Raw genomic sequence first — 26,212 nt, forward strand, 5'->3', positions numbered from 1 at the left:
GGGTCCAGCAAGGAGTTGCCTCTCTCTCTCTCTCTCTCTCTCTCTCGCTCCCTTGGCTTTGTTCCCGATGATGACGAGATTCGGTTCATTAAGTGATTGCGATCTTGCTCCGACGATCGGCATCCAAGACCTCCACCGCCTGTGCATATCTCAAGGCACTTTTGGAGTCAGAGCAAGTTTGCTTTTTCGGCCGTTCCTTGGCAAACCCAAAAGGAGAAGCGTGTGAAGAAAAAGGATGTGACTAACTTTGTTGCTGCTCCAGTTGTCGGTGGTGCCGACAAGGATGACTCTGCAAATAGAACGGTTGCGCTTTTTGTAGTTTGAAATCCTTTTGGTGGAGCAATACAGTTTGAAATGATTGTTTTTTTTTTTCTTTTTTTTTCTTCTTTTTTTCTTTTTTTTCTTGTGATTTCAGGCGATTCGATCCTTCATCTCATCACACTAACCCTTTCTCGGCCATTCAACCGATCGGCAAGGACCGATAGGGCAGTAGCAGCAGCAGTCAAGGCGGGAGCATCGCATTACATATACCAGCTGGGTTCAATGTCACTCGCTTGGCGTTAGCGGATCATGTCCACTTTACAACCACCATCATCATCATCATCCGCAATCACTTCCACCTCTATACCTACTTCCACAACGCAACCTCCCTTGGCGCCCATCGGGGCAGATCAATCAACAGCAGCAACATCAACAGCAGCAACATCATCAGCATCAACCTCATCACCATCAACCCCTTCCTCATCGCAAGCAGCGACACCGACGGCATCGTCAAACACTGCCGCCAACACTGCCGCCAACACTGCCGCCAACACTGCCACCAACACTGCCACCAACACTGCCACCAACACTGCAGCTTCTACTCCATTAGCCTCCACATTGACATCGACACACTTGGCAACAGCAGCAACCGTCTCAGATTCAGCAAACCAAGAGGTAGACATGGCCCTCTCTACTGTCTCGCGTTCTGCTCCTGAACTTGTTCCTGCCGATATCGCTGGTGCCAAAGCCGTCAGTCCTGTCGCTTCCGCCACCATCCCACCAAATGCTGCTGCAGGTGTTACGCTTCCAGGATTGAACTTGCCCCTGATCAGCTCCATGGCTCCAGAAGAAGCTCAGCGTTACAGTCTCAACCTCTTGCACACCCTTGGGCCAGCCGCTTCTTTCACTTCAGCTCCACAAGCTTTTCCACCTCCTTCCCATTCGTCTCAGTCTTTCCAGTCGAAAATGTCGCCTTCGACACCTGCCACTGTGGTCAAACCCACCGATGTCGCTTTGTCTCCCGCTCTATCCGCTCCAGCTCCTGCAGTAGCTTCCATTTCCGCTCCTCCTAGCAGCAGCAACAACAACAGCAACAACAACAACACATCCGAAACAACCTCTACTCCTTCTTTGTCTGCTTCATCTGCAGCCAAAATGGCACCTGTAGTTGCCGGTGTGGGCACTTTGCCTCCCAACATCACCCCTTCTGCCGCTGTCAGTGCACCCAGCTCATCCGACACACTAGGCGCTATACCCACCAACAAGAACAATCCTGCTTTCCTCAACAAACTGCGCAGCATGGTCGACGATCCCAACACCGATGAGCTCATCCGTTGGTCTCCCGACGGTGCATCCTTCTTTGTCCCCAACCATGTCCGATTCGGTGACGATGTCCTTCCACGCTTCTTCAAGCACAATCGTTTCTCCTCCTTTGTCAGGCAACTCAACATGTACGGTTTCCACAAGGTGCCCCATCTTCAGCAGGGTGCCCTCAAACACGACTCGCCCCAGGAGAGCGAATTGTGGGAGTTCAGCAACCCGCATTTCCACAGAGACCACCCGGATTGGCTCTCGAAAGTGCAGCGCAAAAAGGGTCCTCGAGATGAAAAGGATGGCCATGGAGATCGCGAAGCTAGTGCCAGTACCGGCCAGGAGTTGATGCATGCAGGTGCTCTGATGCGTACCGATTTTGGCCCAGATGGTAGTGGAGAGGCTGGTGCACTTCAGCTAGCTAGTGTCTTGAATGCCATCAATGCCATCAAAAATGCCCAGACGAGCATTAGCGCCGATCTCCGTCATTTGCAGGACTCGAATCAGAATCTTTGGCACGAGGCAGTCGAGTCGAGACAGCGTGCTAAACGACAACAAGAGACGATCAACAAGATCTTGCGTTTCCTTGCAGGTGTCTTTGGTAATCAGCAAGATGCAGAGACGCCCCTGCCGGGCAAGAAGGTTTCAGCAAAGGGACGTGGCGGTGGTAGACGCGTTGCCGTTCGTCCGGGACAGCAACGTAGTAAGAGTCGACTTATGATTGAGGATGGCACTGAGTCTCGCTCTTGCTCTTCCGCTGCAACTGCTCGTGGTTTGCAAGACTTAGAATTGCCTACCGATGAGCAAGAGATCGAAGAGATGCCTTCGCATCTTCGTTTTCAGGACGCTAGCTGTGCAGACTCTCCAAAAAGTCACAGTCCGACTTCAGGCAACAGCGGCGGTTCGAGATTCACTCACATTGCTTCTCCACCTAGCAGTTCCAGCATGAACGATTTTAGCAGACAGCTGTCCGAGACCGTTTCGATGCCAGGTGGGTCCAGGAGGCTTTCCTCGCAGGCGAGTAACCAGGTGTTGAATGCACTTGCTTCGGGAGAGGGTAATGCTTGGTTGGCTAGTTTGTTTGGCGCTAGTCTTGCTAATCAGGGTTCTAAATCCACTGGGCCCGCTTCGGGTGGTGGATTGAAGTTGGATCCTCAGATGGTATCTGCTTTGCAGCAAGCATTGGCTAGTGCGGGGAGTGGTGGTGCAGGTGGTGCGCTCAATATCGGCGACAATGCGAATGATTACTTCAATGGCAGCAGCAACACAAGCAACAGCAGCGGTAGTGGTGGAGGTGGAGATGATTTCTCATCCAGGTTCTCTGCTTTCCCTTCCGGTAATGGCAGCGCTTCTAACCAGCAACAAGGTTCGAATTCCTCCAGTTCAGCTTCTGGTCAGGCTTTGGGTCTGGACGCAGATGCACTTGCACGCATTGCAGATATCTCTCAAGCGCTCGTTCAGTCTCCATCTCGACAAAATGCAAGCCTAGCCAACAGCAGCAGCGGCACTAACAACCACTACTCCCCAGTCAAAGGTTCCAACTCGGGCAGCTTGTTCGACAGCCACGACGATAGCAATAACAACAATCAGCAGCTTGCCCTATCTCTGTCTCGAGCTACCCGGGATCTGCAGAATACATCCAACGACGTCGACCAGGTGCAAAACAGCATCAACTCGCTTCTCGAAGGTCTCCAGACCAATCCGAATTTGTTGCACAACATTGCTGCTCAGTCCTCGTCTGCACCAGTACCCTGGCAGAACACAGATCCCAATACGGCATTTGGTGCTGGCATGTTGGGCAACCAACCTAACTCTTCTTACAACGATCCTAGCCACTCGACTCACTTGAGTGCGGGTGCAGGCGGTACAGGTGCGACCCCACCCTCAACCTCGGCTCCCGCCGCAACTGCAGGAATGGACTCCGACTTTGACGTAGACCAGTTCCTCAGTCAATTCGTCGATTCCTCCCAGGCTCCAGGTGGTGGCGTTACAAGTCCTACTGCGGGCAACGCTTTTGGAGAAAGCCCTTCCTTCGCATTCAGTCCAGCTACTACGGCTGCCTTCTTGCATGGTGGAGTGACGGATCCGAATGAGCCAAGTGGGATTTATGCACACGAGATTGCCTCTAGTTCGGGCACTAGTTCGAGTAGTACCACTCCTCCGAGTAGCGCAGTCGGAGTGCGGCCGGTGGGTGGGAAGAAGCGAAAACCTTCGCAGAGTGGTGGAGCGAATGGAATGGTAGATGTGGAAATCGGGGTGCGGCCAAGTAAGAAGAGTGCTGCGAGGAACAAGTAGGTGACCGTTTGTGTGCATTTGTAACGCATTTGTGTTTGCTGTAATCTAGCTTTGCTCTGTCTCTTTGCGCTACAACGTCTCGGTGTGTGCTCATGCATTGCGACAGTTGATTGAGAGTGTACATATGTCGACAAGAGGAGTATATCAATGTGATGTCTCGTCTGTTTTTTCCTCGGCAACGACATGGGCTCTGACAGTTTCGTCCTGCGACCGAACGCGCTCCTCATCCGCTTGCTCGAACGGACGAAAACCTCTAGTGCGGAATAGAATGTCATCCATATCCAATGGACCTCTGAACTCTCTCCTGCCTCTGCCCATCCATGCTACACCACTCAAGAGGGCCACTACTGCAACGACTACGACAGTGTAATTCATATTGCTTCCTGTCGCTGGCAATTCTGGTGGGAAGAGGAAAAAAATATTAGTAAACACTACGAACATTACTGCCAAGATGTTTACCATCGGACCTAGTAACTTTCCCATATTCAACCTTCTCTTTTCTCCTTCTCGGCTAGCTTCATTCAGCGCTTTTCTGCCTCGACACAGAAGAAGGATAATCGGAATCATGTAGGATACTTGCAGTAAGACCACCGACGAAGACAGAATTGCGTTTAGAGCCGAAGATGAGCCGAGGTAGATACAGCCAAAGACGATCACCCATGTTGTGGTTAAGATGAGAGCTGGTATGGGAACTTGTTCTTTTCTACTGATCTTGGCCAAAAGTGTATGCATGGGAAGACCTTTATCCCTTGCGAAAGCTTGAGTCATCCTAGAGCTTGTAGTTAAAAGTGCTGTGGCGGTAAAGGCCATACTGCAAACGGGAAACATAAGTAGGCATACTGCTCCTGTCTTGTTTCCTACGGCTTGGTATATGATTTCCAATAGCGCTCCTGCCGGTGAATCGGTAACCGCAGCAAAATCACGTAGAACGAACAAGAAGACCATCAGGACGATAAAAGTTGAACCAGCACCAATGGCTACGGCCAGTATCATTGCTCTTGGTGCATTGATCGAGGGTTGATCAATTTCGTCTATCAGATGGGTTGCGCCATCGGAACCGATGAGAGAGAATGCTGCTTGGAGTAGGCCTAGGATCCAAGCCACACCGTTGGGCCATCCGGTGGTATTGGTGAATTGTGCAAATACGAATCGAGCTGATTGGTAGTTTGCACTGGCTCTAGCTAGACACGTCACCATGATTACTACTGCGCCCAGGAGTGACCAGAGCATCGCTATCCTGTTTAGACTGTCGAGCATCTTGACTCGGAAAGCATTTATAAGCCAAGCTCCGAGGCTGAATGCAACGTAAACCAGAAAGATGTGCCAATTCTTCTCTTGGTAATTAGGATGAAGCAAAGCGATTATACCGACGATGAATTGTCCAGCTAAACTACTAGCAGTTGCTGTGAGCGCTACCCATCCAGAGACCGAGATCCAACCGGTAAAGTATGCTATAGCATAACGGTACCGTGCGGGTGCTAGGAGGAAGCTCCAATGGTATTGCCCTCCCGTTGTTGGATATACGTGACAAATCTCTGCCATGCTTAATGCGGTCGACATTACGCCAACAAAGGCAACCAGCATACCCCAGAGTGTTACCGAAGGTCCACCAGAAACAAGCGCAGTAGACATGCTAGCAGAGGCCGCAGTCCAGGAATTCAGGATACAGTAACATAGACCGATCAGGGCTAGGGTCGAGAAATGCCTCTTGGGCAGATAAGTTCGGCTGGTCGAATCGGCATCTTGGAGGGAGGTATGGGGAGAATGGGGGGAAGAACGGTAATCGTGTAAAGCTTGTGTCTGCATTTGGGCTTGTTTCTCGGCTCTTATTGCTGGGTTGCTTGTAGTTTTGGGAGCGGTTGAAGAGGGAGAGCAAGGGGTTATGGAGGACGACATGATGCGATTCCACCTATCGACCGTGCAGTGGTAGGAGGTGAGTTGGTGATCGTGGTAAAGAGGCTAGAAGGGGGAGCAAAAAAAGGGGAAACAAGTCAACCTTTCCTGCAGGAGCTCCTCTTCTATACGTCCTTCAGCGTCAACTCAAGTGAGTCAAGTGAGGCACGATAAGCGCAATAGCAAGAGCAGATGAGGGGAAGAAGAAGAACAAGTGGCGCATGTCAAGCAACACAAAAGCGCTACCAACAAAGGATTGATAGGCACAACAGCATAGGACCAATCACAGCTTATGGCAACGGTAATACCCCGCACTTGACACCGAGCTCATCGTCCACTCACACAGTTGGACATAGATAAGTGGTAGAGCCACACAAAAAGTTGTTTCTCAGCCAGAAGGATCTTAGCCGAGAGTGCCAAGTTGGGCAACCAAGTTCCGCCCTCTACGCACCCCGAATGTTTGACTTTGTCGCCGTTGCAACTTGCTCTATTCCGCCTGCTTCCTCCTCTATGCTGATGGATGATGTGTTGCCAGAATACGAGTGACGAGGCAAAGGCGAAAAGAAGCTACAATGTGAGTAGTAGAGATAATCTCTTATAGAAGGGCAATAAGCGTTCCAGAACAAAGCCCACAGGAAGGCAAGTTCGGGCGGGGTTGACATGTTTTGGTCGCTACAGGGTACGCTAGCACCATCAGTATTCTGCCCTCGCTTGGTCGAGAAAAGGATCACTGGAGCCCAGAGAAGCCGAAGCGCTTTTGATCTGGAGCGAGATACCAAACTGCCACCGTAATGTCGGAAGAAATCGGTTCCCTGCTGCGACAGTTGAGCCGAACACCTTTTTTTTTTCCCCAACCTCTGTTAAACCGTGTCCCCGATGTCGGTCTATCGGGGGTTGCTGGAAAGGAGATCAAAAGTGGAGCGCAATTTCGCAACTCTCTCTCTCTCGCACGGAGCTGCTTTTGCAAAAGCAACACTTCTCCCTTCCTCCAAACCCTCATGACCCTCAACACTACCACCAACAGTACCAGCAGCGATGTCGAACTACGAAGGCGACGCAGAACCAATCGCCGGAGCCTCCTCGTCCACCTCGACCGCTCTCGGCAAACGAACTCGCAACGATGACCCATCCTCCACCACCACCTCCGCTCTCGATGCGGCGGATTCTTCCAACCTATCCCGTCTTTCCCCCGAGCCAGACGAAGATATGAACATGACCGAGGGTAAACACCCTGTCTGGTTGGTGAAAATTCCTAAATTTCTTCTTCAAGCTTGGAGTGTTATCCGAACAGACGACTTGCGGTTGGGTACAGTTAGGGTTTATGATCCGGATCATACAGGACATCAACGTATGGAACTCCTGTTGCCGGATCCTCCTCAGCCAGCGATACCTGCGGAGCCGGGCAAGGGGAGAGATGCGAGATGGGAAGGAATTCCAAGGGCATATGATTTGAAGTTGACCGCGGATAGTGCTGCGACTTTGAAGAGAAATATCTATGCGTTTAGGGAGAAGGTTGAGCATCTCGACCCCTTGGGTGCAGGCGCCATCAAGAAGGGAGAGGAGAGTTCCGAAGAGGATGACCAAGAGGCAGAGGAGGGTGGGAGGAGGAAGAAGAGGGGAAAGACGAGAAGAATCACTGCTCTCTGTGGGACAATTACCAACGAAGCTGCACTCCAACCTCAGATTCGCTCTTCCTCTTCCTCTTCCTCTTCCTCCTCCGCTGACATCAAACCTGCTCTCAGCGGGATTGGTAACGCAGCTCCCATCTCCGACTCTTACCGAGAACTGCTCCGACGCAGACGTGAAGAAGCATCGAAACCCAAACGCACGATCAAAATGCTCGACTCGACCGACACCGGACGACACAATATGCTGGTCGCTGGTGTAGGCGGCGGTCTTTCCAACAGCCAAAAGAGCCGTTTCAACGCTGCCATCTCCTCGAAACCGACAAAGAACTCTGGTGGGGCAGGAGGAGGGGAGAAGTTTGCTAGGATGCCCAAAAACGAGCTGCTGGATATGTTATTCGCCTTGTTTGAAAGGTGGCAGTATTGGAGTTTGAAGAAGTTAAGGGCGGAAACGCAACAACCGGAGAGTTACTTGAGGGAAGTATTGACAGGCATTGCGGATTTGCATAAGAGAGGTCCATATGTGGGTAATTGGAGCTTGAAGCCCGAATATAGCAGTGCGCGGAAAGAGGCTGAGGTGAAAGCGCAGATGGAGGAGCAGCAGGCGAGAGGGGCGAGTAGCAGCCAGAGTGGAGGCAAAGGGAAGCAAGTGATGGCGAATGATGAGGAGGAGGAAGATTTTGGTGAGAATGATGAAAGCAGTAACGACGACGATGATGATGATGGGCAGGATTTCGATCATGTGTAAACACTTGCATTCAGTTTGCTCTTCCTTTCTGTATCAAGTTCGGATTGCAATCAAACAAAGTTGAATGCAAGAATCACACCAAGAGGATGAAAGTGAGGCATCATCTCACACCAATGACAGTCGATCAGGCCAAAAGTTGAGAAGCCAGTGTGGATGAGGGGTACAAATTGCAATGACAACAAGTGTGGACGCAGCTGTGGATGCTTTTAGGTTTTGAGTTATACAGGCTTAATGATTCAATAGGTCTACTGCCGACTCTTACCCGCAACGGCCAACACTTCAGTCTCACCAATTGGTTGAGCGCTAAAGACCCTCCCTCTTTCGACGACCTTCTCCCCTGCCATGCCTGTAAACTCGCTATCCAACGTAGCACTTGGCAAATCAAAATCACCCAAGGGCGTCTCTGCTAAATACAACCTCCTCAATGCATCTTCCGCCGCTCGAAACTCTGCCATTCGAATACTACTTCCACTACCCTCGCCGATCTTTGTCGCACCGCTCCACACTCCTACGACGAAAATAGGACTGATGCTAAGACGGCCTGATTCGGCAATCATCCGGGATTGAGGCGCTTGTTTGCCGTATTTAGCGCAGGTGGAAACAAGGGCGTGTTTGGGATCGTTAAATTTGAGAAGGGAGGAGAGGTTGAGGGAGCGATTGAGGAAATGGGATGTGACGAAGGAACGGGCGGAGGAAAGACCTTGTTCTTGAAAAATGACGGCTGTCAGGGCTCGCATCGAGTCTGCTGCTACGTCACGGGAGAGGAGGGTTCGCATCGAGTTCAAGCCCGAGCCCGAGCCCGAGCCCGAGCCCGAGGAGAAAAAGGAGGGGAAGAGGGAACGAGGAGTAGCACCTCTTCCACCTCTCTTCTGGTTAAGATTGCTCTGGGTGGGGATACGAGCTTCTTTATTCCACCTCAAAATCCCTTGTCCAGCAAGACCAAGTTCCGCACCGACATCGGCAAGTGTTTGAGGACCTACATAGGCCGATACTGCCGCTTTCAACACTCGGGTTGGCAAGTTGGGGTATCGTAGATGCAGAAATTCGGTTGCTAGCATTCCTAACAATGAATTTCCGACGGTTGCTAACGCTGCATGGTGCTCTACCCCTCCTTTCGGCGACAAGCTCAAAAACTGCGCAGAGTCTAGTGGAGAGGCGCCTTCTTTCTTTGCGAGCCCAGAAACAGTTGCTGAGGATTCAAGCTGCAGATTGGCGGAAGCATTGACTTTGTCGACCAAAGCTTGGAAGGAGGGGTGGGTGCATGCTTGGTGTACGAGTCGAATGCGACGTTCTCGCGTGGCAGCGTCGACGGAGATTGGGATCAAGCCGAGACGGGCGGTGAGAGCGGCAAAGGCTGCGATGGGTGGTGGTCGGACTGCGGCGTAAAGTTCGGGTTCGGTGCGAGCGAGACGAGGAAGGTGGACATTGGGGGTTGGATCGTGGACGTAGCTCGTAGACGAGTCGGTCGAGGAGGATGAAGATGAAGAGGATTCGGCTACTGCGGTAGATGCTGAGCGGGTATGCGATGGTCCGAGTTGACGTCGTGCCACATTAGTTCTTGAGATATTGCACTGAGTCAGCGGACGTAAAGCCCTTGACAAGGGCCTGTTTGCCGACATTGCGCGAGTGGATGCAAATGCCAGAGGAAGATATGTCGATGCAGGCGGGAGCGAGTTGAGTAGGTGGATGTGGATGGGTGAGTAGCGATGTCTTTTGGTGTTTAACCAAATGGACTTGGGTCGTCTGCCACTTGAACGCCAATTCTTCTGAAAAAATTACGCCGCTGACCTGACCAGAAAAAAAGAAAAAAAAAAAAAAAAAAAAAAAAAAAGAAAAAAAAAAAAAAAGAGCCTTTGCCATTCTTGCCAGGCAGAGCAAGGCTCTCTCTCGTCACGTGATGCTGTCACTTACCGCACGATACAGTTTCAACTCCACCTATGCCCCACTCAAGCTAACAAGGCGCATAGGCGGCATTATACTTTACAACATCCTAACTCCTTGCCACATCCTTACCCTTCTGGAAGCACCGCTTCGACCGTGACTGGTGCCGACGATCTCCAGGTGTGCGGCTTACATTGCCTCGCCGCTCCTTATCGTCTCTTTCCCTGCTGATCACAAAGCGGCTAGCCAACTACTACTGCAAAAGTAGTAACTCCACTCGCCCATCATGGCAGCACGCAGAGCACCAGCACGAATGCCGACCCAAGCTCGTTCCCCACCCGCCTCTGCCGCCCAAGTCCACTCCCAGCACGCCTCCGCACAAGCCTCTGCCTCCGCACAAGCCTCTGCCTCCGCACAACAATCAACCCAACAAGACGCACTTTCCGTCCTTCTCGTCACCGCAGGCTACGACCACACGATTCGATTCTGGGAAGCATGGTCCGGCATATGTTCCCGCACGATCCAACATCCAGACTCCCAAGTCAATCGTCTATCTATCTCTCCTGATAAACGCTTCCTCGCAGCTGCAGCAAACACTCACATCCGATTATACGATTGTTCACTAGCATCCCCTTCAGCCATCGCCGCTGCCAACGCGGGAGCCGGTGGTGCGGGAGGAAACAACGTCGGCGCTCCCGCACAACCCATCGCAACTTTGGAAGGACATCAAGGGAATGTAACAGCGATCGCATGGCATTGCGATATGCAGTGGTTGGTATCCGGTGGTGAAGATGGCTTGTTGAAGATTTGGGACTTGAGAACTTCGAGAGCTACGAGGATATACGATCATAGAGGGCCGGTCAACGATGTTGTTGTTCATCCCAATCAGGGCGAGTTGGTAAGCTGTGATCAGAATGGAAGTGTGAAAGTGTGGGATTTGGGTCAGAACGGATGCAGTCATGAGTTGGTGCCGGAAGAAGGTGTGCCCATCCGCTCCGTTACCGTTGCTGCCGATGGCAGTTGTTTAGTGGCGGGCAATAATACAGGAAAGGTGTATGTTTGGAGGTTTATCAATGGAACCTATGAGACTCAGCAGGGTCAGACTCCTTCGCCTGCGGTTGCAGGTGGTGATTTTACCGAGTTGCAACCTGTAACTACGTTCCAAGCGCACGAAAAGTACTTGACCAGAGTACTGCTGTCGCCGGATGTCAGGTAAGTTCTGCTTCCCCTCCCGCACACCTCTCTCTCTCTCTCTTTTCCTCTTTGGATCGTTAGGTCTCTTTACTGACGTGCCCCTTCCCCCCCTTCTGGTTTCGGTTGTTGATCTAGACACCTGGCAACATGCTCAGCAGACGCCACAGTCAAAATCTGGTCTACATCACGATACGAGTTTGCCCTCGAGAAAACCCTCGTCGGCCATCAGCGTTGGGTGTGGGATGCAGCTTTCAGTGCCGATTCGGCTTATCTCGTCACTGCTTCTTCCGATCATGTTGCACGGTTGTGGGAGTTGGCGTCAGGAGAAACGGTGAGGCAGTATAATGGGCATCACAGAGCTGCAGTCTGTGTCGCCTTGAATGATGCTTCTCTTGGAGGGGCATAGCTTACAGCTGAATGATAAATGATACCTTTTTGCATCAGACCGGAGCAGCAAGTGTGTGTATCAAGTGTGTGTGTATCAAGTGTGTGTGTATCAAGTGTGTGTGTATATCAAGCGGGTGTGTATATCAAGCGGGTGTGTATATCAAGCGGGTGTGTGTGAGGAAGAGAAAAGTGTGAAGCGGCTAAAATCCGAGATCCGAGAGTGGAGTTGGACCCTGAATTTTATCAAGCTTGTGTTCGACGTGAATCTTGGAACCATGCTTTCAGCATCATCCTCACAGGCAACTCGGCATTTGGAAGCCTATGGATACAGCAGTCATGAGCTCAGGCAAAGCAAGAGCAAGCCCTTGGAGCTCGGTATCAGCATCCTTTCTGGAGCTAAAAGCGGATCTTGAAAGGACTAAAGCTTCCTCCACCTCCTCCCCCAATCCCACTTCTTCCTCAACAAAACGTAAAGCTCTCGCCTTCGACCGGGAGAAGCGATCGAAGAAAGCCTCCTCTTCCTCCCAGCTCAAAGATACATCCTCTGCATCTCGTAGGCCCCGATACTACGATACTGTTCATGAAAAGCAGCGCAGCGACCGGAAGAATTCCAAAAGCAAGGAAAAGGAAGGGAAAACAGAAGATGTACCTTGGTCAACACAACTAGATGGGATAAAGGCAAATCTGGAGCGTAAGGCAAGGATATACGATCAGCTTTCAGCTGGCAAATATGCAGGAATATCCACAGAAGCGCTCAAAGAGGCAAGTATCGATTGGGATCGGAAGCTGGCTGATCCCCAACCCCAGCACTATCGGTCACCATCACCGCCAAATTCACAGACGCTGGCGGGATGCAGGGAGGAAGAAGATCCAGAGATAGAGTATGTGGATGAGTTTGGCAGGACGAGAAAGTCAAGGCTGAGTGAAGTGCCAAGAGATCTCTTACCTGCCGAGTACGGTGGCGATAAAGAGGAGGAAGAGGAGGAAGGGGATATTGCAATTTATGGCCCGGCGACGAGCTTCCCTGTTTATGACCCCGGTGTGCATAGGAGGCATAGGGAGGAGAAGAAAAGGGAGAGAGAAAAGGAAGGCGTGCATTTCGATGCTGATTTCGAGAAGAGGCATTATGGTGCTGCTTTCTATAGGTTTTCCAAACATGAAGGGGAGAGGCAAAGGCAAATGGCCGATCTGGGTCGGTTGAGGGATGAAACTAGAGAAAGGCGAGGGGGGGAGAAAAATCAAGATGCGGATCGAGGAAGAAGATGATGCTCTAAAGCAGTCAATAGCTTGTATTCCCCCTTTGGAAGAGTTTGATACTCTCCACTCAAGTGTTCTGGGGTTGAGGTCGATGCAACTATATACGCTTTCAGAGAATCTCTCATTGCGCAGCTCCATTGTTCGAACACCAAATCACAGACAAAGGCTCAGACCGAGAATCAAATCCATCATGGATGAGATTTACGATTGTTTTTCATCGTTGGAGGTGCTACTGCTCATCACTAACAAAAGTCCCAGCAGCAAGATCTCTCATCACAAAAACGTCCATCTCCGTTCTCATTTCCGCCACCGTCAACATCTGCAACACTCTCTGCAATCTATCCCAAGTCTGCCTTTCCCATTCTGTCAACAATCCAACCGTGTCCAGCTTGACATCACTTCTTTCCACCTTCCTCAACAGCGTCAGCTGTCTCCTCATCTCTTCATTCCTCCTCTGACCCAACCTCGCTAAAGACTGATAAAGATGATCCAACAGCCAAGCTCTGCACTTTGCTTCATCTACAAACCACAAGAAAAACGTCTTTGCCGGATCCCTATCCTTGGTCTTCGGAACTTCTTGCAATCCCAACAAGGAAGCGTGGAAGAGACGAGAACAAAGATCTCTAGTCTCGGAAATGGATACGAGTGCAAGTTTCGAGATGTGTTTCTCTTCCAGTTTTCCCTTTTCACGGAGGATGTTCATGATGCGGATTGCTGCAGTGCCAAATTTTTCTTCGATGACGTTGCGGAGGAGATCTCGACGCATTCGTTCGGCGACGTTGCTGAATTCGATCGTGAGTGAAGAGGCAACTTTGGACCCACCAGCTGTTTTGGTGCTGCTATCCGAGGCCGGGGCCATCAAGCGCGAGGTTTTTGACTTTCCAGAAACGTCTTCGCAGTTGGAGAAGATGGCACAGTATTCTGCAAGGAACTCTTGACGACTGGGGAGAGAGCTTTTGTCTTTACCGAACGAGCGTCGGTCGAAACCTTTTTGCAGCGAAAGATCCGAGGGGAGCTTGTGAGAGAGAGCGGTGATGGAGATGGGTGCGCTACGAATGTCACGTACCGACTTCTTTGTTGATGCGTCACCTGCGTAGATGAGCTGGCGGAAGACTTCTGCGGCCGTGTTATTGTACTTTTCCCGTACTGCATCGATCATGATTCCGTCCCGAAGGTGGACGTCAAAGCGATCGTAGTGGATTCGAAGCCAGATTGTAGGGTCGATCTCAAAGTCATCTGCAGGGTCGAAGCCTTCCGCCAAGTGTATGCCGTTGACGCCGTTCTTGTTGTCTTTGCCCTTCTTGTCCTTGCTGCTGCTGCTGGACTTGGACCGCTTGCTCTTGCTGGCTGCGTTGGCTACAGCAATAGCGCTCTGCTTCTTACGGATCAAGCCAAGCCGTGTTTCTCGGTGGTCGGCAGTCAATCCATCAGCTCCGAGTGTCACGGTAGTTGCCGAGACGTCCCAATCTGCATCCCTCTCCTCTGCAATCTGAACTCGAACGTCCTCGCGAATACGCTGCAGATCCTTTGGTGTAGGAATACCACGCAGTTCACGCCGCTTCTTGGCTTCATACTTGATCTCCTTATCTCGAGGCGAAACATGCTGGTGGACTGAACTCGGCCGCAAATAGGTGCGATAAAGCATGATGGTCAAGTGGCGTGCGACCTGCGCCTGCAATTCTGCAAGTGGATCTGTGGCGCCTGCTTTGCGTTTGTTCGAGCCGTTGGCGGTACGGTTTGGTGGGTCACCGTTCAGATGAGCCTGGGCAGCAGCGAGCGATGCCTTGCGCTGCGTGTCCATGTCCGAAGCGGTACGGTCGATAATGTCGCTAGCCTGAAGCTTTCCGTGCTGCAAGACGAGCTTGACAATCCTAGCTGCAGTGTCGCCTAGCTCCTGCTCAGCAATGCCGATGTATTTACCGAATCGCAAGCGCAACAGCACTTGGTTGACGTTGATCTCGAAAAACTCTTCGTTTGGATCGGCCAATTCGGGATCTGTAGAGCTGTGCCAAGCACAACCATGTTGGATGAGAGTCATAACGGTCTGCTCTACCAGAAGTTTTGGAACGGGGACGGGAGCATTGGGATCGCCGGTATTGTGGCTGGAGCTGGCACCTGCGATTGGCGCTGATACCAGAGTGGGTTTGCTATGTGTTGTGCTGGCATTGCTGAAAGGGTCGGTGGGGCCACGGTTGGTGCGCGTAGGTGCTTGATTGAGGAAACGCTGGATCTCGCGGATATTGAGTCGACCTCTTTTGAGCAAAAGCGCCCCAACTCGTGCGGCGATGGGACCAAAGTGCTGGAGCAACACATGCTCGCAGAGCTTGATCTTTTGAGGTGAGTGGGCGGTGGACGACATTGTGCTGAGTGAGAACCTGATTCGAAGCGATGTACGTCACCGTCTGCCATCTGCTGTGATGCAGCGAAGGAAAGATGAGCTGCGATGCGGTGAGGTGCTGGTTGAGTCAGGACTCCATGTTTGCTGCGCTGTGTGGTGGCTGATGAGGCGAGCAACACCTGCGAGGTCTTGATGTTGGTGGCAAGAAGATGGGTTCAGTGAGTACTCTCCATTTTTATTTTTCTTTCTCCAACGTTTTCTTCGTAAAAGTGACCAAAGTGACAGCGTGGAGAAGTGTTAGATTAAATCCAATCGCCGATTTCTTTGCCGCCAGAATTCAAGAAGAAATCAATCTCGAAGTTTGACGGCGTTTGGGTCCCGATACTGTCGATCGGGGATAGTCTAAGTACGATGTCTCTACTCTTTTAAGGCAGAAACATATACTAAATTGACTAAGAGGAGAAGATGGCGAGAGCCTCGAGCTCTCTGCCTGACATATATACAAGTGTTGCTTCATCCCATATGTGGCAGTATCACCCCCAATGATAGAGTAGGACAACGAGCGGGACCCAATAGCATCCATCCTTTCTCTCCGAATCGGCTCTGTCCACTTCTCGATTCAATCAGATCTATCCTATTCCCGATTTAGCTTGAATCTGTCCGATTCCCGATTAGGCCTGCTGGATCGTTATCTTGAGCAATCAAATGTCGACCTTTTCTCGACCTTTTTGACACCTTCTCGTCCTCGCTGGACATTCGTACCAAGAAGCCCTTTGCTCGACGGTTTGAAAGCATGCAAGCGTCGGAAGAAAGGTCAACGAACAACAGCATCGACACAGCTGCTACCCAGCCATCAGCGGACAAGATGATCTCTCCTGCAGCTCTTGCTTCCTCCGCCATCGGACCCATTCGCACTGCTGTCACTTCCGTAACTGCCTCGACATTGGTACGACCCCTCTCGGGCATCTTTGCCATCAATAAGCCCAGCGGTCCCACCTCAATGTCATTACTTGACGACCTCAAACCTCTCTTCGCAACCTCTCCCCTCTTTGCAGACGCCGACGGCAAGCGACCCAAGGACAACAGCCGAAAGCGAGGCAAGTTCGGCAAAGGCAAAGGCAAGTGGGCTGGTGGCATCGCTGGTGCACCCAAGCTAGGTCAAGGTGGCACCCTTGACCCTCTCGCAGATGGCGTACTAATCGTGGGTGTAGGTAACGGCACAAAGCAGCTGCAAAAGTATCTCGACTGTACCAAAGAGTACCGCAGCACGGGTTTACTTGGCTCTGCTACCACTTCGTACGACTCTTGTGATCCCATCTTGACACGCAAGTCGTATGACCATGTTACGCCACAGAGCATTGCCGACCTTCTGCCGAGATTCACGGGGGTAGTATCGCAGATACCACCACTGTACTCGGCAGTGAGGATCGATGGAAAGAGGTTGTTCGAGTATGCGAGAGAAAATTTGCCTCTGCCGAGACCGATCGAGCCGAGAAAAGTGACCATTCACGAGTTGCGGTTGGTCGACTGGCTCGAACCCGGAAAGCACCCATTCAAAGAACCTGAACGTGAAGTTCCGGAAGAGCACAAGGCGCTAGTTGGCAGAGTCCTTGATATCGCCGGAAGGAAGGAAGGCCAAACAGACACAGTCAAGGAAGATGATGGTCAGCAGCAAGAAGAAGCACAGCCGATAACATGGAAGCGACTCCCAACCAGTAAAGACTCTTCATCAACACAGACAGAGGACAAGGCAACAGAGGGAGCAGCAGGTCCACCAGCATTCGTGCTCGAAATGACCGTTTCTTCAGGCACTTACGTCCGTTCCATTGTACACGATCTAGCCATTGCTGCCGGCTCAGCAGCACACGTACAAACACTTACACGAACACGTCAAGGCGAATGGTCTATCGATACCCGCTCTGCTTCCAGCACGGAAGAAAGCGAAGCAGGCAATGTCGGCGATGTGGTTCGCGGCAACTGCATCGAATGGAAAGTGTTCGCGGATGCCATTGCCGATATGCAGCGCGAGAAGAGGGATGCATGTTATCAATCACCCCGTGATGAAGAGGGCTTGCGGCCGTGGGAGAGGCAGCTTCTCAAAGTCATCGTTCCTGTGTAAATCAGTCGCCTTGCAGGAACAAAATCTGCATTTATTAACCCAAAAACGATGCTGCATTGCAAGATGCATACTAGAACACCGGGGATATCGACGCAAGAAACTGTGTATGAAGGCAAGACTCTTTTGAAGCTTCAATTAAGGGAGGCCAGTGATCCCAACTCACAAGTGGCTGTTGAGCCAGCTGTTGAAACCAAGAAGAAAAGAGACAGGTAAGAGTGGTCAGCGGTCGTCAGGAGAAGTGTGTTTTGAGTGGAAGAGTCAAAGCGAACTTACTTGATCACGTATTCGCCAACGACGACCTTGTCCTGACCTGGCTCATTCAGCAGATCATGGTAGTATCCATCAAACAGCTTCAGCGTCTTATCCTTGGCATTGACGCGCTCGACAAGCATTTCCGAACCCTTGTGACTTGTAATAAGATCAGCGGTACCGTGAATAACGAGCAGAGGTTTCGACTCGGGCCAGTGTTTATATGCCTTCTCTACAATGTCCATACCACCCTTGAGCGGTCCCTGGATTGCCTTGAGGTAGACTTTCTTGTCTGACAGTGGGTCGTTCTCGAAATTGTGTGCGACAAGGGGATCTCTAGAGATGTTCTTACCGAGCAAATCCACACTCCAGTGCATTTCAGGGATGAGCGAAAGCACCTTTGTAGCGCCCCAGACGACAAACCAGGGCGGAGGGTTTGTCAACGTCAGCCAAGGAGCACAAGCCACTACGCCAGCAACCATCTCCTTCGCCTCTTGTGAGGGACCATTACCACCGTGCTGTTGGATCCACTCATCGCTGCGAGTGTGGAAAGCTGTCACGATACCTCCGCCCATACTATGTCCCAACAAGAAGATAGGCACTTTGTTCACGCCCCATCGCTTATCCAATCGTTCACGGGTGTGACGAATGACAAACTCGAGATCCTGAAACTGCTGTGGCCATGTGGTGTTACCGTAGTTCTTGGAGGGGTCAGCCGAGTTGCTCCAAGTGTTACCCCACCCACGTTGATCAAAGCCGACCATCTCGTGACCTTTACTAGGCCATAGCTTGAAGATGTTGCGATATCGATCGACGTATTCTACAAAGCCATGAATAAAGATGGTGGTGGCTTTAGGTTGAATCTCCTCTTCGCCGGCGGCTGAGTCGGTGGGGTAGAAGCGTTTAGCCCAGAAGCGAGTCTTGTCCGAGTAGTCGCTTTCGATCCAGAACTGCTCGGACTTGCCTGCGTTGGGGATGTCGATCTCGGGTGGGATCGTAGCTTTTGTTCCTGGCATGGTGAGCAGAGTTGGGTGAAGGTGGTGGTGAGGATGAAGGTGTTGACGAAGGACAAGGGTTAGGTTGGATGCACCTGCCAAAGTAGGAGCAACACAGGCGTGTGAGCGTGCGTGCACTTCCAAGGGACAGCAGCCCACGAGGCTCAAGCGTCCAATTTCACGCTCCTTTTTGTGTGACGCCCACATGGTTACTTGAATTTATGCGCCAGTTAGGTTCAAACAGAGAATCATGTTACCTATCCAAAATTACAAAACTATTTTATCAGAATTCGCCTTCTTAGCTCAGCGGTAGAGCACTTCACTAGTAATGAAGAGGTCAGTCGTTCGAGTCGGCTAGGAGGCAGTCCCTTTTTTTTTTTTTTTTTTTTTTTGTTCATTTTGGCTTTTTTTTTGGCTTTTTTGCCTTTTGGCACATGTAGCTTTCTATTGAACGTATACTTTTTGATGGCTTTTCTTTTGATTCCAACTTGTTTGTTTCCATCCGGATTATTGACGATGCCTGACGTTAGTGCTCTTCTGGCATACGAGAATCATGGTCGAGTGGACGGCCTGTTCGATAGGACTGTGATCTATGATTGCAATGCGGGTATCTAGATAGGATCAAAATAACGACGAGCGGTAACAGGTCTAGCAGCTCTTGACCTCGACCTTGCGCCCAGCATCTAGCAAAGCGCAAGTTTGGCTCCATTCAGCGAACCAGCTCCATCCCTTCCAGTAGTCGGCGCTTGACGGTTTCGCTACTCGATATTTCAGCGCCTTCAGCGTGCTCCTAAACGGTAACTGAAGGCAATGCAAATGAAGATGGTCTACACTGCGGAATGGTGGAATGTGAAAGCCGAACCTTGGCTGCTCTTCCGCAACAGCGATTTTGCTTGAGCTAGTGTCGTGTGCCTGTTGAGCGACAATGTCAAGTGCTTTATTGCCTAACACCTTCATTTCGCCAACGAGGACGCTGTCTCGCTGTGTGAGGCTTTGAACATTGGCCATGTGTGTGCGAGGTATGACGAGAAGGTGCACCTGAGCTGCGGGGGAACGGTCACGGAAACAGATGTACTTGTCATCTTCGAGTACGATATTGAAGCGGTCAGAGGTGACGCTGCAGAAGATACATTTGGCTGAATTGACCTCGTCGATTGGTCGATGCCCTGTTGGTGGTACGTGCCCGTTATGGAATGGAGAGGAGGTGTCCTTGCTACGGCCCAAACAGCTGCTCAACAGTGAGGCCATGGAGAGCGACGGATCGCAAACTTGACTTCCATCAAGCAGCTGGGGCTCGAGTCGTTGGATCAGGATCTTCCAGCCGTTCGTCTTAATGTCGCTAGGTGTGGAGCGGCTCCATGTGGAACAAGCATGTGTTCAAGGTTTCCTCAGCAAGGTCGAAAGGGTCCAAGCAACGGTAGGCATGAGTTAGAGGTTGCTGTGCGACTCGACTCGTGCGAGAAGAAGACTTTTGCAGCCGCAGCCTTTTATTTATTTCTTTTTCCCGTTTCCGCGCAGCGCTGAGCACACACAAACCTGCTGAAGGAAACGATCCAATATGATGATTCGAGTTGACGTAAGCGGATACGATAAGTAATCGGGCAAAGCCGATCTGATCGGAGATCAGGTGAAGCCGATACAAGTGAAGCCGATACAAGTGAGGGATCGGGTACAACTATGTCCCGCTCTTTGTCATACTTGGTCATTAAGGGGGATACTACCACTTCTGGCATGTGCCGATAGTTTGTATATATATCAAGCGCGGAGCTCGAGGCTCCGACCACATTCTTTCCTTAGTCAATTGAGTATTTATGTTTCTGTCCTAAAGCAGCAGTGGCCATCGTACTCAGACTCTCCCCGATCGTCAGTTATCGGGACAAAACTTCTTCACAGTTCAACAAAACCAAGCGCGCGTTTTGAGAAGAATTGATGGTCAGGCGCAAGGCCTTGATACCATCGCATCGCATCGCATCGCCTCGCACACTTTCTTCTTTCTTACTACCAGCACCTTGAAAACGTAAGTCTCACCCTCAACACTTCTCCTTCCTCTTCAGGCTTCGAATGATGATTGGATTCTGCCTGGCACCAGTCGTAATAAAGCAAATTCATTGCCGACAAACCCGATAGCAGTGGAGGCCTTTACGCTATTATCCTCCCTTACTCTGATACAAGCTACTTCTCACAGAAGTCCAACACATTGCACAGAACGATCAAGCTGACTTTGCTCTTCTTTCCCTCTTGCTTTGATCGCAATGCAGTAGCTCTAGCTTGTCTTTTATCCCCCCTTTCGTTTCGTATCTTGTATCTTTTTCTCCTTTGTACTTACTTCCACTATACCTTCTTTCGCTGCAATATCCCTTCTCTTTTTGTCAACATCATGTTTTCCACTTCGGGCGCAAGGTCTACTGCAAGAGCACTGCGCCGATTTGTTGGCACTTCTTCGGTCTGCCAGTGAGTCGCTTCCATGACCACCCCCTGCTCCTCTTGCTTTTAGGATAAATGATGTGCTGAGACTTTGAACTTCTCTTCGAACAACCCGTCCCTTACATCAGACCTTCAACAACGGCGGTACGGTCATTCGCTTCAACATCAAAGCTGCCTCTCGATTCGTCCTCAGCCTTGACGGACTCCAGCAAGGCCAGTAATGAACGAACCACCACGTCCTCCGTCCACGCATCCGAGATCGAACACTTCAGTCGACTTTCTTCGAAATGGTGGGATGAGCATGGCGAGTTCGGTCTACTCCATGCTATGAACCCTGCCCGAATCCAGTTCCTTCGCGAAAAGCTTGACGAAGTGTGGGGGTACGAACTTGCCAAACGCCAAGTTGAAGAGCGTCGTGGCCACACAACCACCACCTCTTCCGCAACTCCAAACGCAGCGAGAGCACCGCTGGAAAACATCGGCAAGACCCAATTCCTCTCTGGTCTCGACGTTGCTGATATTGGATGTGGCGGTGGACTTCTTTCCGAATCCCTAGCTAGATTAGGTGCCCGAACAACAGGGGTAGATGCAAGTCACAGCAACATCGGCATTGCCACAACCCATGCTGCTCGTGATCCGCTTCTCTCCCGTCCGCACCCACTTGGACGGCAGTCGCTTACATATCTCCATACGACCGCAGAGGATCTTGTGGCCCAAGGACAAACTTTCGACGTCGTCTGCGCGATGGAGGTGCTCGAACATGTGAACGGTCCAGCTGACTTCCTTCGTTCGCTCGATAAGCTTGTCAAGCCGGGAGGACACTTGTTCATGTCTACCATTGCACGCACACCCTTGTCTTGGTTCTTGACCATCTTCATGGCCGAGGAGGTACTCAGATTGGTCACGCCAGGTACTCATACGCATCATCAGTACATCAACCCAAAGGAGCTCGTGGACTTTTTCCAGAATGATCTCAAGTGGTACGGACCTGGAACGGAGCTCCCGCAAAGACTGCATTTCGAGGTTAGAGGAACAGCTTATTTGCCATGGAAGGCAACTTGGACTTTGGCTGCTTCAAACACCAGCTTGCCTGCTACTCAAGAGTGTAATTACTTTTTCTGGGCTCGGAAGCCGCTCGATGCTGCATCATGAAGATGATGAAATGTAAGCAACTGCAAGACTCTGATCAAGCGTGTCGCATGTCTATGCTGAAATGACTGATGAATTGCAAATGATAGGAATGCGGATGTGATAGTGTTCAATGCGAACAAACGAAAGACAAAGCAAGCGCATCCACCATGGCGATGACTACAACTTGAACTGGTTTCCCGAAGTAGGTTTTGCCGAACCGTTGATGCCATTTGCCGCACCACCTTTGCCCTTGTTCTTGCTGTTCTTTCCCGTTCCCGCCCCAGCAGCATTCGGATCCTTTCCAATAACCGAAACACCACGGTTTCCCACCAACTTCTTGAGTGCTTGCTGCTTTTCTTCCTTCTCATTGACTTTCTTGGCACGTACGAGGCCTGACATTTCGAGAGCCTTGCGTGTATCCTGAATCTTTTCGTTGCGCTGTCGCTTTTCCTGGCGAAGCTTGTTGTGCAATCGTTGCTTCTCTTCGGGTGTCATCTCGGATTTGGCACCTTCCATAGCGGTAGAGTGACGAGAGCGCTCGTACACCTCTTCTGGTGCCAGCATCGTGCTCGATGATGCGGTCGCTGGAAGGGCGGTTTCGATCGAAACAGATGGCGCATTGGTGAGCGTCTGGATAGTGGCTTTGGGTGCTTTGGGTGTGAAGTGGGCGTTGGAGAGAGCATCGAGCTTGTTGAAGATATCGTCGTACAGTTTTGAGATCTCTTCGTGCTCTTTTTGCAACTTGGCATCGGCTTCGGCGACGGGTGCACCGTCTTCGCCGTCAGCACCGCGTGCGTTTTGGTACTCTTCTTCGTAGAGCTCGGCGAGACTCTTGGCGCTCTTGCTGTCCGAGAGTTCTAGCAAGCGAGAGGGGAGCAACGGAAGAGCTTCCATCTCTCGACGACGGATGACGTCGTCGAAGTTGCGTTCGAGGATACGACGCTTGATGAGATCCTCGATGGATTCGGTCATCTCCTCGGTCACTTGCGGTGTTACCTTGGCTGCACGCTCAAACTCGAGATCTTGCTCGAGAAGACTGTCTTGTGGACGGGCGCGGGTGCTGCTCTCACCCATCAGAGTCCAGTCCTTCTTGCCGACATTCTCGTCTTCAAGTCGAGCAATCTCTTGCTTCAGGGCAGCAACTCGCTTTTCATGGGTAGAAAGCTTGTCCTTTGAGTCGGCCTCGTCGTCACTATCGGCGAACAGGTCGCCAGCAACGCGACGGGCTGTGTTGACGTCATCATCATCTTCCGCATCTTCTTCCTCTTCGTCATCTTTGTCGGCTTCCTCGTCTCGACTTTGAGCTTCTTTTTCTTCCTCGTCCAAATATTTGCTTTCTCCTTCATCGTCGCTTTCCTGACGTCCGACAGAAGAAGTCTCAGACTCGACCTCATCCATCTCCATATCGTCATCATCTTGCTCATCATCACTGCTTTCTCCGACATCCTCGTCCATGTCTTCGTTATACTCATGTGCAGCATCGACATCATCCTGGGATGCGCCGAGCATTCGGAGTACATCTGGCGTGTAGTCGTCTAATGACTTCTTGCGTGGCTTTATGCGACGGTACTCGATAGTGTCGTTGAATCGAATGCTGCGCTTTCGATCCGGCTCCTCGTAAACGCGGACGTGCTTCTTGCTTGGCGATGCCTCTTCCTCCTCTTCATCAGATTCTTCCTCATCGTCGTTGTCGCCAGCAGCGTCTTCTTTGGCGAACCTGGCAGAAGCTTTGCGCTTTCCGAACTTCTTGTTGAACTTGGCAGCCTTTGTTGGAGGCAAGAAGAAGTCTGCATAATGAGCATCAGCAGCATCCACCATTCTCGAACCCTCTTCCGAATCTTCTTCCTCTTCGTCATCGCCGAGACCATCACCGCCAGGAAGTGGCTTATAGAGGTCGACCTGATCTGTGAGGTCATCGTTGTCATTATCGTCATTGTCGGCAGGATCCGCTTGCTCTTCGGCATCCTGTTCGTCGAGTTGTCGATTAAGCTCGTCTATGGAGAAGAAGTCATCATCGAGCGTTGGATGACGCTTGGTGCGGCGCTGTACCGACTTGCCAGGTCGGTCGAGATCTTCGAGCAAGGATTCCGGAATGCCGGCGCTGTTCTTGCGTGCCTTTGGGCGACTACCTGCATCCTCGGATTCTTCATCATCATCCTCTACGTCGGAGTCGCCATCCTCATCGACCTCTTCGTCATCCTCGCTGTCGTCATCCTCGTCGACTTGTGAGCGTAGACGTGGAAGCATGCCGGACTCCTGCTCTTCCTTGCGCCGGAGCTGCTCGGCCTCTGTTTTGAGAGGCTCGTAGAAGACTTGGGTGGGATCAGCGTCGCTGATGTCGGATGCACCTGCGTACGGAGAGCCTTCTTCGTCGGACTCGTCTTCATCATTGAACTCCTGATCAAGGTCGGCGAGGAGCTGATCGCGGTAGGCGGGGTCGATTCCGAAAGCGCGGAGCTCGGCATCGCTGAGCTGGCTTAGACGGGCCTTTTCCTCTTCAGGGTCCATGTCCTCATCGTTGTCATAGTCGTCTGACTCGTCTTGATCATCCTGTTCCTCATCGTCATCATCGTCATCTCTGCGCGCTCGTGTACGTGATGGAACAGCTCGGTTGCTAGCTTCTTCCTCTTCCTCTTTGTCCTCCTCCTCTTCTTCTCGAATGAGACCTTGCGCAAAGTAGCGTTCGACGATGTTGGACATCTTTGCGGCTTTGAGGTCAATCTGCTCCCAAAGCTGGCGCGAGTCCATGTGGTCAATAACGAGCTCATCTAGTGGTGTGCCTTCAAAGAGAGGTGGAGGAGCAGCGGTAGCCTGCCCACGCTTGCGCTTGCCGGCTGAGCGTGAAGCTCTTTGCTCGAGCAGCTCTGCTTTGGGTGTGACAGTCTCGATGAAGGAGCAGATAGAGGGAACAGCATGTTTTTCAGATTGAACAGAGTAATCGAAGAGCTGTTTGAGTGCGTCTACTGAGAGGGCGGAGACAGAAGCATCGCCGTTGGCCAGTCGTTCAGGCTCAGAGGCGATGAGCTCTGCTAGCTGCTGCGCCTTGTTGAGATGCGGAAGGGATGCATCGATGACATTTGTGTCGTGTGTTTCGGTCTTACCTGCAGCCGAACCTTTTGCGCTCTTCGGCGGCGAGGTTAGCATGGTTGACGGAAGGGTGTCGGACCGCGGAGGCGCAGCGGAAAAAGGGAATATATATCAAGGTCGGTCTGGCTAGTGCTAGCGCGAGGTGAGCTGAGTGTCTAAGTCTGCTTTATAGTATCATGAGTTGGTGACCACGAAGTGTTGAGTTAGGGGGCGGAAGCGGAAAGAGAGTGGTCCAAGGTGTGGGATGGTAGGAGGAGGACGAGGAGGAGGACAAGGAGGAGGAAGAAAGGTTTGGAAGATTGACAGGCTGAGTTTCCTTAGACTCTGCAATTCCCAAAATTTTCCGCCCACTTTTTGGCAGAGGGAATACTTTGCTTGCTAATGCTGATGTAAACATATTTGAAAGAGCAGATGTCAGAATGCTTGCTCTAACATTATTCGAATCGGGGTCAACTCGGGCAGCAACTAAGCTCCTTACGCAGATGGTCACTTGTAACCACCCCAAAGCACTGCATGCAGAGTCCGATACAGGGCGAACAGAGCTCATCACATGGCGACAGCGGGTGTCGGCTGATACGTGGCATGGGTGTGAGCACAGTGGGAGAGGGCGAGATAAGCCATAATGATTGACTGCTTGCCACGAGCTAGACAGGTTTAGATGAAGCGTAGCCAGCCTCTGTATAAGGTCGATACCTCACCTAAAGCCAAGACCCGATGGTCATCCTTCCTTCCACCAACGCTGTCACAGTATGTATGGATGGTAGGGTCCGCCATCGTCCTTCGGCCACCTGCGGCAAATTTCTTTTGTCTCCAGATTATCCCACTAAGGTGTGGGGACTAAAGAATCTAACATAATATGGATGGATCATGTCAATGGGTGAAAGTGCTTCTCTGCATCGATTTCATCCATTCTCTTGCGTCTACAGTAGAAGCCATTTCGTTTCATTGCCAATGTACCTTGATCTCTTCGGCTTCAGAAGAGCTCCGATAGCGAACACAACGAATGAGCGGCGACCT

At 51.3% G+C, this 26,212-nt stretch overlaps 12 protein-coding genes and 1 non-coding gene across 13 annotated transcripts; 7 read left to right on the forward strand and 6 right to left on the reverse strand.

Annotated features, from left to right (window-relative positions):
- Window positions 1-942: 942 nt before the first annotated feature.
- UHO2_03559 (uncharacterized protein) lies at window positions 943-3,867 on the forward strand (the record flags this gene model as incomplete). Its single annotated transcript, XM_041554165.1, has 1 exon — window positions 943-3,867. The coding sequence occupies one exon, from the start codon at window positions 943-945 to the stop codon at window positions 3,865-3,867; it is 2,925 nt and encodes a 974-aa protein (XP_041410099.1).
- Window positions 3,868-4,011: 144 nt separating this feature from the next.
- UHO2_03560 (uncharacterized protein) lies at window positions 4,012-5,763 on the reverse strand (the record flags this gene model as incomplete). Its single annotated transcript, XM_041554166.1, has 1 exon — window positions 4,012-5,763. The coding sequence occupies one exon, from the start codon at window positions 5,761-5,763 to the stop codon at window positions 4,012-4,014; it is 1,752 nt and encodes a 583-aa protein (XP_041410100.1).
- A 1,032-nt stretch (window positions 5,764-6,795) lies between these two features.
- Window positions 6,796-8,133, forward strand: UHO2_03561 (uncharacterized protein; the record flags this gene model as incomplete). The annotated part of the gene is made up of 1 exon (XM_041554167.1): window positions 6,796-8,133. One exon carries the CDS (start codon window positions 6,796-6,798, stop codon window positions 8,131-8,133), a length of 1,338 nt encoding a protein of 445 aa, XP_041410101.1.
- Window positions 8,134-8,378: 245 nt separating this feature from the next.
- On the reverse strand, window positions 8,379-9,752 carry UHO2_03562 (uncharacterized protein; the record flags this gene model as incomplete). The annotated part of the gene is made up of 1 exon (XM_041554168.1): window positions 8,379-9,752. One exon carries the CDS (start codon window positions 9,750-9,752, stop codon window positions 8,379-8,381), a length of 1,374 nt encoding a protein of 457 aa, XP_041410102.1.
- A 548-nt stretch (window positions 9,753-10,300) lies between these two features.
- UHO2_03563 (uncharacterized protein) lies at window positions 10,301-11,614 on the forward strand (the record flags this gene model as incomplete). The annotated part of the gene is made up of 2 exons (XM_041554169.1): window positions 10,301-11,226; window positions 11,344-11,614. 2 exons carry the CDS (start codon window positions 10,301-10,303, stop codon window positions 11,612-11,614), a joined length of 1,197 nt encoding a protein of 398 aa, XP_041410103.1.
- Window positions 11,615-11,916: 302 nt separating this feature from the next.
- UHO2_03564 (uncharacterized protein) lies at window positions 11,917-12,861 on the forward strand (the record flags this gene model as incomplete). Its single annotated transcript, XM_041554170.1, has 1 exon — window positions 11,917-12,861. One exon carries the CDS (start codon window positions 11,917-11,919, stop codon window positions 12,859-12,861), a length of 945 nt encoding a protein of 314 aa, XP_041410104.1.
- Window positions 12,862-13,081: 220 nt separating this feature from the next.
- Window positions 13,082-15,211, reverse strand: UHO2_03565 (uncharacterized protein; the record flags this gene model as incomplete). Its single annotated transcript, XM_041554171.1, has 1 exon — window positions 13,082-15,211. One exon carries the CDS (start codon window positions 15,209-15,211, stop codon window positions 13,082-13,084), a length of 2,130 nt encoding a protein of 709 aa, XP_041410105.1.
- A 772-nt stretch (window positions 15,212-15,983) lies between these two features.
- UHO2_03566 (uncharacterized protein) lies at window positions 15,984-17,309 on the forward strand (the record flags this gene model as incomplete). The annotated part of the gene is made up of 1 exon (XM_041554172.1): window positions 15,984-17,309. One exon carries the CDS (start codon window positions 15,984-15,986, stop codon window positions 17,307-17,309), a length of 1,326 nt encoding a protein of 441 aa, XP_041410106.1.
- Window positions 17,310-17,468: 159 nt separating this feature from the next.
- On the reverse strand, window positions 17,469-18,574 carry UHO2_03567 (related to YJU3 ### monoglyceride lipase; the record flags this gene model as incomplete). The annotated part of the gene is made up of 2 exons (XM_041554173.1): window positions 17,469-17,490; window positions 17,583-18,574. The coding sequence occupies 2 exons, from the start codon at window positions 18,572-18,574 to the stop codon at window positions 17,469-17,471; spliced, it is 1,014 nt and encodes a 337-aa protein (XP_041410107.1).
- Window positions 18,575-18,845: 271 nt separating this feature from the next.
- On the forward strand, window positions 18,846-18,917 carry tRNA-Thr(AGT). The gene has a single exon. It is a non-coding gene; the product is annotated as a tRNA-Thr (tRNA).
- Window positions 18,918-19,201: 284 nt separating this feature from the next.
- On the reverse strand, window positions 19,202-19,801 carry UHO2_03568 (uncharacterized protein; the record flags this gene model as incomplete). The annotated part of the gene is made up of 1 exon (XM_041554174.1): window positions 19,202-19,801. One exon carries the CDS (start codon window positions 19,799-19,801, stop codon window positions 19,202-19,204), a length of 600 nt encoding a protein of 199 aa, XP_041410108.1.
- Window positions 19,802-20,930: 1,129 nt separating this feature from the next.
- Window positions 20,931-22,129, forward strand: UHO2_03569 (uncharacterized protein; the record flags this gene model as incomplete). The annotated part of the gene is made up of 2 exons (XM_041554175.1): window positions 20,931-21,004; window positions 21,106-22,129. 2 exons carry the CDS (start codon window positions 20,931-20,933, stop codon window positions 22,127-22,129), a joined length of 1,098 nt encoding a protein of 365 aa, XP_041410109.1.
- Window positions 22,130-22,285: 156 nt separating this feature from the next.
- Window positions 22,286-25,252, reverse strand: UHO2_03570 (uncharacterized protein; the record flags this gene model as incomplete). Its single annotated transcript, XM_041554176.1, has 1 exon — window positions 22,286-25,252. One exon carries the CDS (start codon window positions 25,250-25,252, stop codon window positions 22,286-22,288), a length of 2,967 nt encoding a protein of 988 aa, XP_041410110.1.
- Window positions 25,253-26,212: the final 960 nt, after the last annotated feature.

This window comes from Ustilago hordei, assembly GCF_900519145.1.
Source record: "Ustilago hordei strain Uho2 genome assembly, contig: UHO2_contig_06, whole genome shotgun sequence".
Classification (NCBI taxonomy): Eukaryota; Fungi; Basidiomycota; class Ustilaginomycetes; order Ustilaginales; family Ustilaginaceae; genus Ustilago; species Ustilago hordei.